The sequence below is a fragment of the Schistocerca piceifrons genome, chromosome 4, assembly GCF_021461385.2.
Source record: "Schistocerca piceifrons isolate TAMUIC-IGC-003096 chromosome 4, iqSchPice1.1, whole genome shotgun sequence".
Taxonomy (NCBI): domain Eukaryota; kingdom Metazoa; phylum Arthropoda; class Insecta; order Orthoptera; family Acrididae; genus Schistocerca; species Schistocerca piceifrons.
This window is the reverse complement of record NC_060141.1, coordinates 699,643,530-699,663,069: the sequence shown is the minus strand read 5'-3', so window position 1 is coordinate 699,663,069 and position 19,540 is coordinate 699,643,530. Positions and strand designations below refer to the sequence as shown.

Here is a 19,540-nt window from a genome sequence, read left to right as displayed (position 1 = left end):
GCAACGGAGGCTGTTAATTATTAAAATTAAAATTAATATAATATCTCACACAGTCAGGAATGAATCGTATTCTGTACCACTGCAAATGAATACAGTCGCTTCTGTAATTTTGTGTTTTTTAATTTCCAAAATAAATAAGGCATTTAGAGTCTCGTCCTTATCCTCTTCTGCCTCTAGACTGTCTTCATGTAACAATAAATTTCCTTGTTCTCTGTAATTTTGGTTATAATAAGTATGTCATCTAAGTTCTCTTATGTTTTTATTTAGAGCATTTTGTCCATATTTCTTTTCTAATTATGTATACAGAGTTTAATTATCTTTCATGTATTTAACTACGTTGAGAAGCGATTGATTTAGTGACGTACCGTTTGCGCGCCATCAGCACATCGTCATATACACATCTGAATTTTTAGAAGTCGATCCTTGCGATCTAAATTTCTTGTTATGTGCTCCGATTACTGTTTGTGTGCAATGCAAGTCGTTTGTTGCATCATACTTCACATTATTAGGGTCCGCCGTCACCCAACTTTTCCAGTTACGAATGTCGACTCTGTACATGACCCTCCAAGATGTCGGAAAAGAGCAGGTGACGGTGTCGTCTTTGGCCTAGTATGGGTTTTAATGTATATTTACAATAAAAATCTGATTATCCATGTTTTTGATGTGCTGCTGCTGTGATCACTGTCCCACTTCAGAAAAATTAATCTTCGGAACATTTAAGTTCTATCATTTCATTACACTTAATTACACGTTCATTCTTTGAGTGATACTTAATAGTGCCCTTGGCCTACCACTGCTGGATAAAGGCCTCTTCAAGACTCCTTCATACATAACGATTTTCAGATTTTTGCATCTTTTCTTGCAGCTAGGAACACAATACATAATGTTCAGTTACTTAGCCTCGCTGTGTACAAGTCCCCCTTCGATTTCAGTAGCATAATAGTCATTTTCACGTCCTCTGGCTTTTGTTTTAACCATCTCGTGAAGTAACGATCTGAGAGTATCAGTTAAATCCGAGTCCATGTGACGGCATAAAGACCTTATTTCTTTTTGCACGCCATTCGCGCGAAGATAAGGAATCTGAAGGAAGTTAATATGATTGCCGAATATAGTAACGTATTAAGTCTGCAACTTCGCTTCCGCAGTTTTTCTTCTCGAAGTTGGTTGTGAAACACGTACTGGTCATCACTGGCCACTAATTTCTCCCACTGTTCGGGTACCAAACAAAGCTCGCAGCCGAAGAACAGTGCAGCTTCGGAGCAAATACATGAATCGATTAAGTTTTGCCCTTGTTCATATGACGAGAAGTGCTACCGAGAGCCACTGATCGAAAAAGTTGATAGAGGGAGCAGTGTCTGCAGAATATAGGATTACGTTTGGAGGGATAGGACTTCCCATTTCAACGTTGCAAAGTATATTTCGATGGGTTTTGCGAGACGGGGTCGAGCCTTGTCATTCTGTGAAATCAGCTTTTCATGTGTATTGCTACGCTGTTGCCGTTTGTCTTTCAGTGCTCGGCTTAAAAGCATCATACATCGTTTTCCTGTGATTGTTTTCGTCGGTTCCAGTAGCTTTGAAAACATTCTCTGTTCCAGAGCCATGCCGGTCGTCGACGTCAAAATCACCGAACTTGAAGCGTTGAAACCATTATCTGGACGTTCTTTTGTTACTAGATCCCCCAACATACGTCTTACAAAGCATTTTATGAGCCTCAGTGGCAGATTTTTCATGTTATAGCATAAAATTGAAACTTACCGCAAATGGCCAGAACTGGAATTGTAAACTGACGTATTCAGTCTAGAATAACTTTATGATACAATCGAAAATTGAGTAATATTTTGATAACGTTATTTTTACAAATGTTTAAGCTTATTTTATGGACTTACGACGTACCACTAACACCACCACTTGTCGCTTCACCCATCTATTGCAGAACCGCGGAAGCGAAGTTGTAGACCTAATAATTGTAGATATAAACTAATTGTAAGGTTAGATAAGGATATCGATTTTAGCTTGTACAGGTTGTATTGGTTAAGAATTGTATTTATAGTACTAGTTATTTATGAATCTGTTGACTTATGTGTATGATAGTGATCGAAGGTAGACAATGTAGACAACAGTAAGGGCGATCTGCTTTCTGTTGGTATGGTGCTATGCCTTGAAAATGTTATTATTGACTTGGTGGAAGTTTTCCAACATTGCTCTGCTAGTAGATCGTGGTCGCGGCAAACCGCTCCTGGCTCCATTGAGAAAGGGAGCTCATGAGAGTAGGTAGCGAAACAGTGCCCTCCAGGAATTCGAAATGAGGAACGGCGACGTAATTGCGCTGGAAGGGAAGGAGGGGGCGTCTGCCATTTGTCCCACTAAAGCCCGGAGCCGCAATATCGGAGCTCCCCACAGTTACCTGCCTCGAGCGGGGTGGGCCCCGATCCGTATAAAGCACACGGCAGTGGGTGTTGTGGCCACAGAACTTCACCTGCCATCATGCCGAGAGGTGCTCAGCTGTTCCTGCTGCTGGCTCTGGTGACTGCTGCTCGAGTTCTCGACACGAAGGCAGAATCCGCGCTGACGGAAGATGATTCGCAAACCTCATCCCAGGACAGCAGAGTGGCTTCGCACGACAGAAATGAAGAAACCGTGGAAGATCGTCCCGATGGTGAGGCCCCGAATGCGTCGTTTCGCAGAGGAAGAGAGGCGGCGGGGTTCGATTCTCGTGCCGATGGACGGAATGGGATCGGTGACGAATCGAGAACAGATGAAGGTCCGTGGTTGGCAATGCTAGAGGGGAGTTACATCCCTGCAGGATCGGCGCGAGAAATGGTCCAGCGAGAAGCTACGATACACGAAAACCCTGGGGTGTGGTTCGGTCCACGGTACGGACGACGAAGCAGCTGTGGTGTTGACGCTCCCCTGAAGTGGCTGCCCCAAGTGGAAAAGCGGGCGGCCAAGTCCCCAGCACTGTGGTTCGGACCGCGGGTGGGCCGCAGTTCGGACGGACAGCCGAAAGGTGAAGACGCGGTCTGGACGAACGACGAGAGGGAGTTCAAGGACGGTGGATCGCAGCGCCAAGACAGGCGTGCCCAGCCGCCCGGTCTGTGGTTCGGACCCCGGGTTGGTCGGCGCAGTGATGCCCAAGTGGACGACATGCTATGGTTCGGACCCCGTCCCGGGCGGAGTGTAGATATGGACAAGCAGGAGCAGACTGAGGATATGTACGACGATGGAGTCGCAACGCGGGACCAGAGGGCTGCTAAGCATCCTGGATTGTGGTTCGGTCCTCGCTTTGGTCGATAAATTACGTTAAAGTGCTGCTTAGTACTAACTAACTTTTTCCTGTGTCAAAAGTCCCATGCTTGTTCTGAATTTCATTTTCCTTTCTCGTTGCACAGTGTAAATAAAAAAAGTGAAAAATAAATATTACAGTATCTCGAAGCATTTCTGTTGTTTAATGTTTTTGTGTTTACAATTTATTTCACAGTTATTCCAATGGGATATTGAGTTCACGACTTACTGCAGAAGTGTGACATTTGGCGTAATGCCCGCATTTATTAGATATGTTTTTGCAAATACGTATGCCAAGGAATCATATCGTCTAAAATATACACATCGTGCTATTAAACTCACTTTCTCGTATTTAGAATTTCGCGGATACTGTATTGTAAATTAATAGGTTCCAATAATAACAGTTTCATTATTGCAAATGATAAGGTAAGCGAACTTCCATTAAATTACAGTAAGAACTGAAAACTAGTTTAAACTGCTTTTATTATTATTGCAGAGGATTTGCCACTTGTGAAGGATTTCATAAAATTAGCCCGTTCGGTTTCTTTTGTGTTTGGTATTCTATACGTTAAACTTTTTGTAAATAAACATTATCTGAAAATACATTGTCGTCGATTCTGCACTGAACCACAATGCTTCTTCCTCTCTTCCTTTACTTCATTTTTTAATACGACAACATCATACGTGCGTCATGTGACAAAAAATTCAGGAAAACTTGTGTCAGAGTAAGGTACTGGTGTATCTTTCAGCAGGAAACAGCAGCCCCACACAGTGAGTGCGTAAATAGGACCCGCTTTAATAGTATACCACGTTGATTTCATTTATGCCCACATATTCTGTAGGGTATAATGAAGCTCAAGTAGCCCTTAATAGAAAGGAGAAAGTATTTTGCTACAGCTTTTGGTCCGAGAACCAAAATGAAAGGTGTAAAACGTTGATCATGCTGTCTCTATTTAATATATATTGAGATCAAAAGCCCAGAAAAATTTTCCACACCTGCTTCGGAACTCTTCCAATTAGGAAAGATATTTAGTAGTTTTGCACGAATCTGGAAATGTAGCACTGTTTTTGTAAGCAACGTTCATCCTACACAAGAAGAAGTGAACACAACAACTACCAGGAACCAATTGTTTTGTTCTCGTGCTCTCGTACAATCTAGCTATTTCTAACCATATAAATTATTTCTGTACGTATTCCCCTGGTAATATATGTCAGTAGCTGGAGTTATGTTGAATAAACCAACCATAATGCTATCATTAAAAGTATAATACACATAATATACATTTTTATGCTTAAAATCAGGCAGTGATAGCTTCAAATACTCTGTAAGGAATGAAGTTTACACATAACACATCAGTGGGCTTGATAAATATATTCAGTTCTATATTTTTCCTGTTTGTTCTGTTGTGCCACAATATTATGTAAGAAAATGCTGTTTCAAAGACAAACTGACAATAGTTATATCAAAATATCACAATGATTTACATTAAGATTTTTCTTGTCATACAGTTATATATTTCGCTGCGCGGGCTTAGACAAGAGGTCTGGGACGCTGCAGTCATGGACTGTGCGGGTGGTCCCGGCGGAGGTTGGAGTCCTTCCTCAGGGATGGGTGTGTCTGTTTGTCCCTAGGATAATTTATGTTAGGTAGTGTGTAATCTTAGAGATTGATGACCTTAGCAGTTAAGTCCCGTAAGATTTCACACACAGTTATATATTTCAGTTTATTTTGTTGGGAGTATTAAACACATTTTCGGTCTCTTAGATTTTACGACTTTTCAATTCCGCAAATATAAGTCATATTTCGCTAGAATTTGCCCTTTTTAACATAGCATATGGCATTACAGCATATTATAACTTTTCACTGTAAATTTGGTCTATCTGGTTACCCAAAAATCGCAAAATACATAGTGAAAGATTATTAATTAAATTAAAACTTGCAAACGTATTTAAAGCAGATTTTCTCTCGTTTCTGTTGTTACACTAATCGAAATTTTCCATCAATATTTTAATACCATAAATTTATTCTCTCAAATTTGCTTTTTTACTTTCTTTTCGCCAAGTTTGAACCTGTCCAATCCACGACTAACCTCCATCTCTAATGAGATTGTCGTCTGGGCAGAATAGAAGGCCATAATATCCCTCCATAATATTCTTCCACCAGTACACTCGATAAGTACTGGTGTAGTCTATTCAATGAAGTGATGAACTGTTATTTGGCCTGTTACTTTTAAGATACGTCTTAGTAAGCTGATTGCGAGTATCCTCACTCATTCCAGATTTATATGTAAGTTAAAGACAGCAACACTAAGTTTCTAACATTGACATTTCATTGTGTTTAGATTTCAATATATTAGGTATGGTGTATGCCAATTAAGATTTAGATATAATCGGATGCCATTCTTCGGTCTTGCAGCTTATCATTTGTCATCTAATGTTTGCCTATCGTTTTGAGATTCAACTACTTTTAGCATAATTTTTTTCGCACTTTCAACCTCTTAGTTGTTTATTTGCTGTCGTAGCATATAGTATTAAAAAAATAAATAAAAATTAAGTGATTCACTGAAATAAACGCATTAATGATAAGAGGATTCATTGAACAGCTGTAAAAGACAGTACCTAAAGAAAAACAAATCAAAACAACACATCAAGCAAACACATTATGACAGAAAATGTGACCTGGCATTGTAGTGCGTCAATCAAGATTTTCGTCTTAATGTACACTGTATACTATGAAACAAAGTCAGGATTTCCTGTCTGTGCAAAGAGCTGTAGTTTGAGCAACTTATTATTGTGCTAATTGCCGATGATAACTGTGCATACAGAACTCATAATTTGTGCCGCATCCCAACAGTCTGAGGAACTAGAATGTACAAGAACGCCGAGTAGTTGTGTACTTCACAGTGAAAAATAAGGATAAAAGGACTCCTATTACTCCCTCAGGAGTGTAGTGCAGCTAGTTATAATATGTGGAATACGTCTGTTTTAAATTCCTGCCTCAGACGTCTTCAGTTTTTTGGGGCTATCTTGCAGAAGATGGTGCAGCAGGCTTCAGTTGCAGCAAACTTGTGAAATATAAAAATAGGGCAAGGTATTTGAAACTACACAAACATGTTGCAGTAAATAATAAAGGATCAAAAAGTTTATGGTAATTTCATTTATTTATTTGCGTGTAAATTATTTAGCAGTTGTAAACGACAAGTGACACTCTCCTGTGACTTTAAGAAAATTTTCAAGATAACATGGCTCGTCTTAAGTCTCATATTTTTGTCATAAGCGTGTAGCCCTCAAGTATTAAAATACGCTGCGTTTATTTCCCTGCCGACGATACATAGCAAAATAATACTCCCATATGTTTATGCTCTATACAGCACTCAAAATTAATGAAGAGCCTAAATGGTGGCGACAATTGTAGCACTAAACGTTCCTGCTTGTATGGTGAATATAATTTCGGCTTCTGAACGTCTAATTACTAAGCGACGAACTTTCATGAAACTCATTTTCAAAAAAAGAATGAAACATGTGAAAATGCTGTGCTTGTTACTTTGCCTGTGTAATGTACGGTATGATGCCAATACTTTAAACTCATCAATATCCAATACTCTTTTTAAGTACACGAGATGATCTTTATCATACGACAGTGACGCGCCGATAAAACTTTCATGTGCTTCAGTTGCACAGATTCTATGCTGCCGTCATTCAGACGATAAATATGTACAGTATTTTTAGGTTTTTTAGTCCCTCGGGAAATGTCTATATTCCTGTATGCCGTGAAAGACAAAAATTGTTCGGTGTTACGCTCCCGTTAATCTTCCGGGTCTCTAGTATGACCCAGTATTGACAAATAAGTAGCAAACTGGGATGGGGACACGAGAGGCGCGTGTAACAACCTGACATTTATTTTCTTTTTCTACATACTCTTCTTGTAAACTTGAACTCTTACCCTATAGATCGACAAAGCGTCAAAACTCTGCAGCGTGATATAATTCTGGTGTCAGCGTTCACATCCAACAAGTGATATAACAAGTTTATTCGATTCCTTAAATTGTTGAAACCCACAACACCGATGTGTCCTGGAGGAAACGAAACAGCCGGTGGCCGAGCGGTTCTAGACGCTAATGCCTGGATCCGTTTGACCGCTACGGTCAAAGGTTCCAATTCTGCCTCGGGCAGGGATGTGTTAGTTAGGTTAAAGTAGTTCTAAGTTCTAGGGGACTGATGACCTCAGAAGTTCAGTCCCATAGTGCTCAGAGCTATTTTTTTGTATCAGGAGGGACACCATCTATCAGCTGATGACTTTCCACAGTGCGTGTAAATCTGCCAATGCTATCTACCGCAAACTGTAAACATCCCTTTCATCGAAGCTAGAGACATTATTTGTGAAACTTACGGCTGTAGCAAATCATTGCCACGCAGAGTACAGGTGCGTATGAAGGGGAGGTTTTGGTCGAGAGGCACGAAAAACGGTTGGCGTTTCGAAATTTTTCCACACTTGAATTGTCTTAATTAAAATGAGGGTTTTGCCACGTTATTACACATACATTTTTGAATGAAAAACTTTTTTTAATCTCACTGTCAAAGTACACACTGGTTTGTGCGAAGCTTTGTACAGACACGTGGCTATTTTTGAACCCGGTAAAAATATAAACTTCTTAGATTTAAATGAATTCGGGACCATCACGATGGAAATTTGAAAAATTCCTCCGAAAAAATGTCTGTTATTTTATAAATATGTCACTTTCTTGGCACGTTTTTCTAATTTCAAATGTCTGAAAAACATTTAAAATTCCGAAAAAGCTCCCTCTAAGGCCCCCTAAGTACAATTACCTTTCATAAAAATAATCAAATTAATCGGTTAATCTGTCGAGGCTCAGAGCGCTTCACGGGGTGAAAAATATTGTATCGAGAAAACGTATTTAAAGTTTGGATTAACAAAAAACGTTGTTTGAAACATACCGTAAACATGAGATCCCAGGAACACAGAGGCTTCCTTCCACTTCCTCAAACATACTCTGGTTCTGAATCTGGTGCTGTGGCTTGGTGATCGTTCCCATGACGATTCCTAAAACGTTCATGGTTTTCAGAATAGATTAACAGCCTTCGCTGGATATATCTGCGGCTATATATGTTGCTGTTTCAACAGTTTTCAGCTCACAGTGTTGATAGTTTGGCACCAGTTTCTAAATGCATCCCTTGAAGCGCTCGTTGTCATATTGCTGACTGGGACCCTTACATCTTTTAAGCAAATCTTCATTGGACAAAAATTCGTATACTGGTCGAAACTTTTCTTGAATTAATTCATCGATCACCTATAGTTGTCTACATGTCGGTCGGCGCACGGTTCCACTCAACATGCTGCAACGTCTAATGTACTTACCAATGTCCTCCATGCTGGACTGTTGCAAAAAACTGCAACTGTTTGTGACAGTAAAAGTTCAAATGAAACAATAATCTCCCTCAGCGCCTTTTTTTTTGTTTTATCCCACGATGAGCTTCGAGAGTTTACACTCTCATCTTCGGCTAGCAAATACGTAATACAATATCATTGTTCCACCTGAAGATGAGAGTGTAAACTCTCGAAACGCATCGTGGGATAAAATAAAACAAGTGACTGAGACAGTTGTTTTTATTTGAAATTTTATTCTAAAGTACTTTCACAATCAAAGAAATCCTTCTGCGAGCACTTTATGTGGAAAAGAAATCCATTTTGCCATCACTTTCGACCAGAACCTCCCCTACGAAACAAAAAATTCCATATCGTGATCAGTCTCGACCAAAACGTCCCATTCTATTATCTGGACGACCTTTTCAGCAATGTCTAGAAAACAATAATTACGACACATTATTTCGAACCCCGTCTCTGAACACCACTAGCCGTCAAAACTTTAACGCAATCCTCGTGAGGAAACGGTGCAACGATGACTTTTATTAATATAAAACTTGATTCCTTTAATCTCCTCTAAACACTTACCTCAGAGCTATAAGTACAGCCATGGAGGTCCTATGGTAAGTTCATAAAGTGCCCCCCCCCCCCATCATCTCTTCCATGCGTGAATTAAGCCCAACAGAAAACCTACAAAATGTTTCTCACAGCCAGCAGCTGCGGTCACCTTCCCAGATCCACTGACATACATACATGCCACAAGTGCACTACGCCATAAACGTGACTGCTCTCATCGGTCTCATCAGACTTGTGCTGGAAAATGGTTTTGGTAGCGAAAAACCTCGCACTCTGAAGGTTCCGTATAAACTTAATTATGTGTAGACAGTTCATGTGCAGGTTTTGATGAGTTTGTGAGTATCAAAATATGTGAAATAAATGGCCTTGCCTTTTGACTACATTAACTTAAAGGTTAACAATTTCACACCGCCAAGGGATCGTAGAACGTAGTATTTGACGTAAATTCATACCTATCCGTTCCTGAGAAAAAAGGGTCTCGTGATATAATCACAAATTAACATTTTTGACACCTTTGGTTTACTTATACTGTGAAACCGCGGTTCCTGCCAAATATTACGGACAGTAAAGTGATCCTATAGTGATGCCGTTATTTCCAATTGGTATACAGAACCCTAAAAATACACAAAAATAAACAATATATTATTTTTAATACTTTCGTGAAGCGAAATAGATTCTTAACAATTTTTTCTTAATTTATCAGTAAGTTAAACAGCTACTCACCCAAACATCACTACAAATAAGGAATACAGCAAACGACCAAAGTTGCATTTTTCATTAAATGCAACGCAAACTCTTTCTAACGAGTATTTGTGGTTAACTAGTAACGCCATTTTCTTCTTATGTCCATCAAAAGAACACGAAAATTTACAAAGTAAAACTTGGAATAACGTCACAAAACAAAAAAGTATCTGATACTGTATTCCAAGACATACACGGAATGAATTGTTGAATCTCAAAGAAATACGTTAGTGTAAATATCCATGTAAAAATATAAACTGCTAATTAGATGCTTTCGCTTAGTGTTCTAAATTATTGTCGTGTTTAATCAGTTTCTACTCGTTCCTGCGTATGCAAAACTGTTCTTTATCTTAGAAAAGTCAGTATTTCCTTACCTCCATCTCGGTAGCGGTCAGAACGTCTGTCTCGCATGCGAAAAACCCGTGATAAATTCCAGGTACTGCCACCGACTTTTCCTTCATGTCTGGGCTAGAACGGCGTGTACGCAGCGTCTGGGAAGTCCTTAACGCCCGGGAGGAAGTATGCCTACGCCACGCCCCTCCGTTTACCGCATCCGCATAATGCCAGACGGTAAAGGAAGACCCAGTGGCCGGTCAACGTCAGGTGAGCTACCGGACGTGATAACGCAGTATCGTTTTTAAAATTTCACGCCCCAGTTTTCAACGATACACCTACAGCATTATCTACACCGTGTGTCCCCGTTGCTGGCACAGTTCTCATCGCATAGAAACTTGTGTGCCTGAGAATCATTCGTCGCTTGTGCGCTGAAAAACAGTTTTCAAGTATTCAGAGCACACTCTACGAGAAACATGATGTCTTTCTTCGAGTATTTGCTAGTTACAAGTTTACAACATTTCTGTTACTCTCCTCAGCAGCCAAACAATCCTGTTACTATTCACACCGCCTTTCTCGAATTAAGAGTATCGCAAAACTGGATGACCACTTGCAATTATGTGTAGAGAGTAAGTACAGGGTGTGTCAAAATGAATCATCTGATTTAAAAAAAAAATCATAACTATTATGTTATTTGAGGCATGCGTGTGAACAGTGTACTGTTGGGAAGAGCTAACTCTAGAGTATTACGTGTTTGCCGCTGGGTAGCAGCAGTTCTAATAAAAACGGTGTCGGGACAACAGAGAGCGTTTTGTGTTCCACGTTTCGCGCAGTGTGCATCAGTAACAACTGTTCAGCGTGACTTCCGTGCTCGGTAAAGTCTGAACCCTCCAACAACACAGGGCACTCGCCGAACGCATGAAAAATTCCGAGAAACGGGTTATTTGTGCAAAGGCAAATCACCGGGCTATCCCCGAGTGTCTGACACAGACGTTGAACGCATCCACTATAGTTTCACAATAAGTCCGCAGAAATCCATTCGCCGTGCAGCTCGACGGCTCAACATGCCCCCCGATGTCCATCTGGCGTCTGTTGCGTCGACATTTACACATGAAACCTTACAAAATACAGCTACTGCAAGCCCTTCTTGAAGTTGCCAAACAACAATGTGTGGATTCCTGTAATTTTGTTGTTGACAAAATGGAGGATGACAATTTTCTTCCACGCTTAGTGTTTAGTGACGAGGCAACGTCCCATTCAGATGGAAAGGTGAACCGCCATAATGTAAGAATATGGGTTACATATCAACCACATGAAGTTGTACAACATGAGATGGACTCACGAAAATTTAATGTGTTTTGTGCAGTTTCACAAGAAAAGCTGTGTGGTCCATTTTTCTTTGTCGAGAACGCTGTTATCAGAAGCACATGTCTCGAAATGCTTGAGAACTTTCTTTTCCCACAGTTGGAGACTGATTCGAACGATCTCACTTACTAACAGGATGGGGCACCGCAGCACTGTCATCATAAAGTGTGGGAATATTTAAATCAAAGGATTACTGAACGATTGATCGGTCGCGTTAGACCAAATGATTCAGCCTTACATTACTGGCCGCCATGGTCCCTGCCCTGACAGTGTGTGATTATTTCTTGTGGGGGTTTATAAAAGACTCTGTTTATGTGCCTCAGTTACCAAAAACAATGAATGAACTGAACAGCATCCGTGGAAGCTGTAACTCAAGACATGCTCGCTGCAATGTGAGAACAATTTGAATACCACATTGACATATGCAGTGAATCTCCAGGGGGGCATATTGAACACTTATGGAAATGCGAGAAGATAATCTTTTATGAGTTTCACGTTCATCAAAAAACAAAATTCATTGTATATGTTTATTAGTTTCAGAAATATAGACATGCTAAATCGGATTATTATTTTTTATATACGCTGAACTCTAATATACTCAGGTCGGAAAAAGATCGCTCGGGTTTGCGACAGCTACAGGTTCTATAAGATCCTTCAAGGTTGCTGAACGTTCAGTCAGTTCCACAAGAAAGTGTACGCCGGTATCTGTATGAAATAAAATCCACTAAATATTATTACTAATTGCACAATTACCTAATACTTCATCCAACTCTCACAATTATCGATTGTAGGTTCGCACCTTTTTGGCAATCTTTTCACGAGGTTTTCTGCAGATATTTCGGTAACGATCTCCATATAGTCCTGATTTTGTATGACAGCTGCTTCAAAGCATATATTGGCTTTCCATTAAGCTTCATCTCAACGTAGACAAAACATTTGCGATCGGTTTTCATCCGAAGACATTACAGGGCAGTCCATCGCGGACACCCCATCATCTTGTTTCCACGCTGTACAGAGATTGTTGCAATGTTTTGAATCATTATCGCCTCGACGCACCCAGTTTGCCTCGTTCGAATCAAACAGCTTCTTAACCGACCTCAAAAGCTATTTCTGATAAATATTGCACATTTTCTCAGCGTTTAAATTGGCTGTAAATTAGTACAAATAGCCAAAACAGCATTTAGAGAAAAATCCCCATACCAGCACTTTCTTTACCGAATGTTTGACAGTCAGCTGAATAAAACTTTCATCCTTCGTACACGAGGATTTTAAAGGGGGAGACCATGCCCAAAAAGATGATTTACAAGGAACACTGCCCCGCGACGCTTCAGGTACTTTGCACTCATTTTAAAATGTAGCCGACAAAACAGAACATTCAACTCTTACACTGTCTGTCTGTACATTGTGCAAAATCGCATTGATTGCTGATTCGAGACAACTACCAGCTGGGGAAGTTACATTTAAAATTATGGAGTACACTTTCTTGTGGAACTTGCTGTACGTCACGAAAACTCGACTTCAGCTCTACTAAGTCTTGTTAGAAAGAGAAATACCTGTCAATATTAAGAAACACAGATGACTAGTCAGTACATAGCAAAGAAAAGGAGACCAAACTTTGGAAGAAACATCCAGAAGGGTTACACAAAACAAATGAACTTGCAGAGCATATCATAGAAGGGAAGACGAACACGGGAAAATGAGAATGGAGATTTGATGGCGCAAGGAGAATTTAACAAAGTACGACCCATGTCACCTGGACTAGACGACATTAAGTCCCTTGGACTAAACGATATTATTCCCTCAGAGCTACTCAGACCTTCCTGACAGCTAGCCACAATACCTGCTACGCAAGGTACATAAGTAGACGAAATACCGTCAGATATTTGGAAGAAAGTGATAATGCCAATTACAAAGAGGGCACATGTTGACAATTATTAATAATATCGAACTGTCAGTTTAATAAATCATGGTATTCAAATAATCACACGACGTCTTTACAGTAGAATGGAAAACTGATAAGAGGCCAGTCTTGTGGACGATCAGATTGGGTTCCCCAGAAATGTAGGATCACATGAGCCAGTGGTTACCCTACGACTTAATTTAGAAGATAAGAGGAAGGAGGGCAGATTTGGGTATATGGCATATGTGGATTTAGAGCAAGCTTTTGGCAAAGTTAATTGGAATAGATTCTCCATAATTTTGAACTTAGCAAAGGTGAGAGTAAAATAATTGGAGCGGAAGATTATTTACAAACAATAGAGGAGTCTTAGAGTATTAGTTAGAGTTGAAGGACTCCAAAAGAAAGAGTAGTTTAGAGGACAGTGAGAAATGGATGCAGTCTCTCTTCAATGTTATTCGATTAGTACAACGAGTAAGACGTGAAGGAAACCAAAGATATATTTCGATAAGAAATTATTGGAGATGAAACAGAATTCTTGAGGTTTGACAAAGACTTTTTAACTCTATCAGAGGCAGTGACAGTACCTGGAAAAGCATTACATGGGTGGACAGAATCTTGGAAAGAGAATACGAGATAAACCTTAGTAATGGGTAATAGAATGTATGGATATTCTGGTCGAAGTGGACACGTGACAAAGACCAGCCCACAACGTCATCACTTCAGAGCAGAACCTATCACTGAAGACAATATTAATGCCAGTCCATGAGATTCCAGGCGGAAGACGTGTCTGGAGCGCTCTGGACAGTGGTGGGACACCAACCTGTCTGTCGCACGCAATACTGCCCGAGAACCAGGAGTGATGGTCTGGGGTGCCAAGCACTTTCATAGCAGGACCCCTTTGGTTGTCATCCGCAGAATACTTACCGCACAGGGGTACGTCGACATTATTTTACTTCCCGTTTTCTTGCCCTTCACGGCAAGGGCTTACATTCCAGTAAAATTATGCCTACCCGCATATGCTTGCCAAATCTTACCATGACCAGAAAGGTCGCCGGAACTGTCTCCAACTGAGAACGTTTGGAGCATTATAAGCAGGGTTATCAAAACACCTCAAAAATTTGACGGTCTAACGCGTCCGTATGACATAATTTGGGAAAATATCACTCGTAAGGATATTCAACAACTCTATCAATCAATGTAAAGATGAATAACTGCTGGTGCAATGGTCAGAGGTGGATTAAATTGTTATTACCTTGCTCAGTTTGTGGAGCTTTTTCTCTTGAATAAACCATCCAAATTTCTGAAACAGTAATCGTTTGTTTATACACTTTTTTTTTATCATCAGTCTACTGACTGGTTTGATGCAGCCCGCCACGAATTCCTTTCCTGTGCTAACCTCTTCAACTCAGAGTAGCACTTGCAACCTACGTCCTCAATTATTTGCTTGACGTATTGAAATCTCTGTCTTCCTCTACAGTTTTTGCCCTCTACAGCTCCCTCTAGTACCATGGAAGTCATTCCCTCATGTCTTAGCAGATGTTCTACCATCCTGTCCCTTCTCCTTATCAGTGTTTTCCACATATTCCTTTCCTCTCCGATTCTGCGTAGAACCTCCTCATTCCTTACCTTATCAGTCCACCTAATTTTCAACATTCGTCTATAGCACCACATCTCAAATGCTTCGATTCTCTTCTGTTCCGGTTTTCACACAGTCCATGTTTCACTACCATACAATGCTGTACTCCAGACGTACATCCTCAGAAATTTCTTCCCCAAATTAAGGCCGGTATTTGATATTAGTAGACTTCTCTTGGCCAGAAATGCCTTTTTTGCCATAGCGAGTCTGCTTTTGATGTCCTCCTTACTCCGTCCGTCATTGGTTATTTTACTGCCTAGGTAGCAGAATTGCTTAACATCATTGACATCGTGACCATCAATAATGATGTTAAGTTTCTCGCTGTTCTCATTTCTGCTACTTCTCATTACCTTCGTCTTTCTCCGATTTACTCTCAAACCATACTGTGTAGTCATTAGACTGTTCATTCCGTTCAGCAGATCATGTAAACCTTCTTCACTTTCACTCAGGATAGCAATGTCATCAGCGAATCGCATCATTGATATCCTTTCACCTTGTATTTTAATTCCACTCCTGAACCTTTCTTTTATTTCCATCATTGCTTCCTCGATGTACAGATTGAAGAATGGGGCGAAAGGCTACAGCCTTGTCTTACACCCTTCTTAATACCAGCACTTCGTTCTTGATCGTCCACTCTTATTATTCCCTCTTGGTTGTTGTACATATTATATATGACCCGTCTCTCCCTACTTTTTTCAGAATCTCAAACAGCTTGCACCATTTTAAGTTGTCGAACGCTTTTTCCAAGTCGACAAATCCTATGAAAGTGTCCTGATTTTTCTTTAGCCTTGCTTCCATTATTAGCCGTAACATCAGAATTGCCTCTCTCGTCCCTTTACTTTTCCTAAAGCCAAACTGATCGTCACCTAGCGCATTCTCAATTTTCTTTTCCATTCTTCTGTATATTATTCTTGTAATCAGCTTCGATGCATGAGCTGTTAAGCTGATTGTGCGATAATTCTCGCACTTGTCAGCTCTTGCCGTCTTCGGAATTGTGTGGATGATGCTTTTCCGAAAGTCAGATGGTGTGTCGCCAGACTCATATATTCTACACACCAACGTGAATAGTCGTTTTGTTGCCACTTCCCCCAATGATTTTAGAAATTCTGATGGAATGTTATCTATCCCTTCTGCCTTATTTGACCGTTAAGTCCTCCAAAGCTCTTTTAAATTCCGATTGTAATACTGGATCCCCTATCTCTTCTAAATCGACTCCTGTTTCTTCTTCTATCACATCAGACAAATCTTCACCGTCACAGAGGCTTTCAATGTATTCTTTCCACCTATCTGCTCTCTCCTCTGCATTTAATAGTGGAATTCCCGTTGCACTCTTAATGTTACCACCGTTGCTTTTAATGTCACCAAAGGTTGTTTTGACTTTCCTGTATGCTGAGTCTGTCCTTCCGACAATCATATCTTTTTCGATGTCTTCACATTTTTCCTGCAGCCATTTCGTCCTAGCTTCCCTGCACTTCCTATTTATTTCATTCCTCAGTGACTTGTATTTCCGTATTCTTGATTCTCCCGGAACATATTTGTACTTCCTCCTTTCATCAATCAACTGAAGTATTTCTTCTGTTACCCGTGGTTTCTTCGCAGCTACCTTCTTTGTACCTATGTTTTCCCTCCCAACTTGTGTGATGGCCCTTTTTAGAGATGTCCATTCCTCTTCAACTGTGCTGCCTACTGCGCTATTCCTTATTGCTGTATCTATAGCGTTAGAGAACCTCAAACGTACCTCGTCATTCCTTAGTACTTCCGTATCCCACTTCTTTGCGTATTGATTCTTCCTGACTAATGTCTTGAACTTCAGCCTACTCTTCATCACTACTATATTGTGATCTGATTCTATATTTGCTCCTGGGTACGCCTTACAATCCAGAATCTGATTTCGGAATCTCTGTCTGACCATGATGTAATCTAATTGAAATCTTCCCGTATCTCCCGGCCTTTTCCAAGTATACCTCCTCCTCTTGTGATTCTTGAACAGAGTATTCGCTATTACTAGCTGAAACTTATTACAGAACTCAATTAGTCTTTCTCCTCTTTCATTCCTTGTCCCAAGCCCATATTCTCCTGTAACTTTTTCTTCTACTCCTTCCCCTACAACTGCATTCCAGTCGCCCATGACTATTAGATTTTCGTCCCCCTTTACATACTGCATTGCCCTTTCAATATTCTCATACACTTTCTCTGTCTGTTCATCTTCAGCTTGCGACGTCGGCATGTATACCCGAACTATCGTTGTCGGTGTTGGTCTGCTGTCGATTCTGATTAGAACAACCCGGTCACTGAGCTGTTCACAGTAACACACCCTCTGCCCTACCTTCCTATTCATAACGAATCCTACACCTGTTATACCATTTTCTGCTGCTGTTGATATTACCCGATACTCATCTGACCAGAAATCCTTGTCTTCCTTCCACAACACTTCACTGACCCCTACTATATCGAGATTGAGCCCTTGCATTTCCGTTTTCAGATTTTCTAGTTTTCCTACCACGTTCAAGCTTCTGACATTCCACGCCCCGACTAGAGGAACGTTTTCCTTTCGTTGATTATTCAATCTTTTTCTCATGGTAACCTCCCCCTTGGCAGTCCCCTCCCGGAGATCCGAATGGGGGACTATTCCGGAATCTCTTGCCATGGAGAGATCATCATGACACTTCTTGACACTTCTTCAATTACAGACCACATGTCCTGTGTCTTTAATGCAGTAGTTTCCATTGCCTTATACACTACTGGCCATTAAAATCGCTACACCAAGAAAAAATGCAAATGATAAACGGGTATTCATTAGACAAATATATGATACTAGAACTGACATGGGATTACATTTTCACGCAATTTGGGTGCATAGATATTGAAAAATCAGTACCCAGAACAACCACCTCTGGCCGTAATAACAGCCTTGATACGCCTGGGCATTGAGTTGAACAGAGCTAGGATGGCGTGTACAGGTACAGCTGCCCATGCAGCTTCAACACGACACCACAGTTCATCAAGAGTAGCGACTGGTGTATTGTCACGAGCCAGTTGCTCGGCCACCATTGACCAGACGTTTTCAATTGGTGAGAGATCTGGAGAATGTGCTGACCAGGGCAGCAGTCGAACATTTCTGTATCCAGAGAGGCCAGTACAGGACTTGCAACATGCGGTCCTGCATTATCCTGCTGAATTGTAGGATTTCGCAGGGATCGGATGAAAGGTAGAGCCACGGGTCGTAACACATCCGAAATGTAACGTCCACTGTTCAAAGTGCCGTCAATGCGAACAAGAGGTGACCGAGACTTGTAACCAATGGCACCCCATTCCATCACGCCGGGTGATACGCCAATGTGCGTTTACCGGGATGTCGCCAAACACGGATGCGACCATCATGATGCTGTAAACAGAACTTGGATTCATCCGAAAGAATGACGTTTTGCCATTCGTGTACCCGGGTTTGTCGCTGAGTACACCATCGCAGGCGCTCCTGTCTGGGATGCAGCGTCATGGGTAACCGCAGCCATGGTCTCCGAGCTGATATTCCATGCTGCTGCAAACGTTGTCGAACTGTTCGTGCAGGTGGTTGTCGTCTTGCAAATGTCTCCATCTGTTGACTCAGGCATAGGGACGTGGCTGCACGATCCGTTACTGCCATGCGGATAAGATGCCTGTCGTCTCGACTGCTAGTAATACGAGGCCATTGGGATCCAGCACGGCGTTCCGTATTACCCTCCTGAACCCACCAATTCCATATTCTGCTAACAGTCATTGGATCTCGACCAACTCGAGCAGCAATGTCGCGATACGATTAACCGCAGTCGCGGTAGGCTACAATCCAACTTTTATCAAAGTCGGAAACGTGATGGTACGCATTTATTCTCCTCACACGAGGCATCACAACAACGTTTCACCAGCAACGCCGGTCAACTGCTGTTTGTGTATGAGAAATCTATTGGAAAATTTCCTCATGTCAGCACGTTGTAGGTGTTGCCACTGGAGCCAACCTTGTGTGGATGCTCTGAAAAGCTAATCATTTGCATATCACAGCAACTTCTTCCTGTCGGTTAAATTTCGCGTCTGTAGCACGTCATCTTCGTGGTGTAGCAGTTTTAATGGCCAGTAATGTAGCTATAGGTATGTGTCCGAAAGTGCAGCTTAACGTACGGAAACCATCAGTAATTTATCAGAAATTCTAACACAAATGTGATGCTATCTGTGGTATGTCCACGGGAAACGTGAATTTTAAGACACAATGTTGATGCACTCCAGTTGTCGAACATTATGTACACAAGCTAAAGTAGAGAACACTTGGCACCGAATTTCGTAAATGAGTTTA

The 19,540-nt window shown here is 41.0% G+C and overlaps 1 protein-coding gene across 1 annotated transcript; it reads left to right on the top strand.

The window, feature by feature from the left end:
• The first annotated feature begins 2,484 nt into the window (after positions 1-2,484).
• On the top strand, positions 2,485-3,435 carry LOC124796118. The gene has a single exon (XM_047260208.1). The coding sequence runs from the start codon at positions 2,485-2,487 to the stop codon at positions 3,292-3,294; it is 810 nt and encodes a 269-aa protein (XP_047116164.1). The 3' UTR covers positions 3,295-3,435.
• Positions 3,436-19,540: the final 16,105 nt, after the last annotated feature.

What these genes read in the sequence shown, in the direction of transcription:
- LOC124796118 (XM_047260208.1), top strand. Translation starts at nt 2,485, where the DNA reads ATGCCGAGAGGTGCTCAGCTGTTCCTGCTGCTGGCTCTGGTGACTGCT.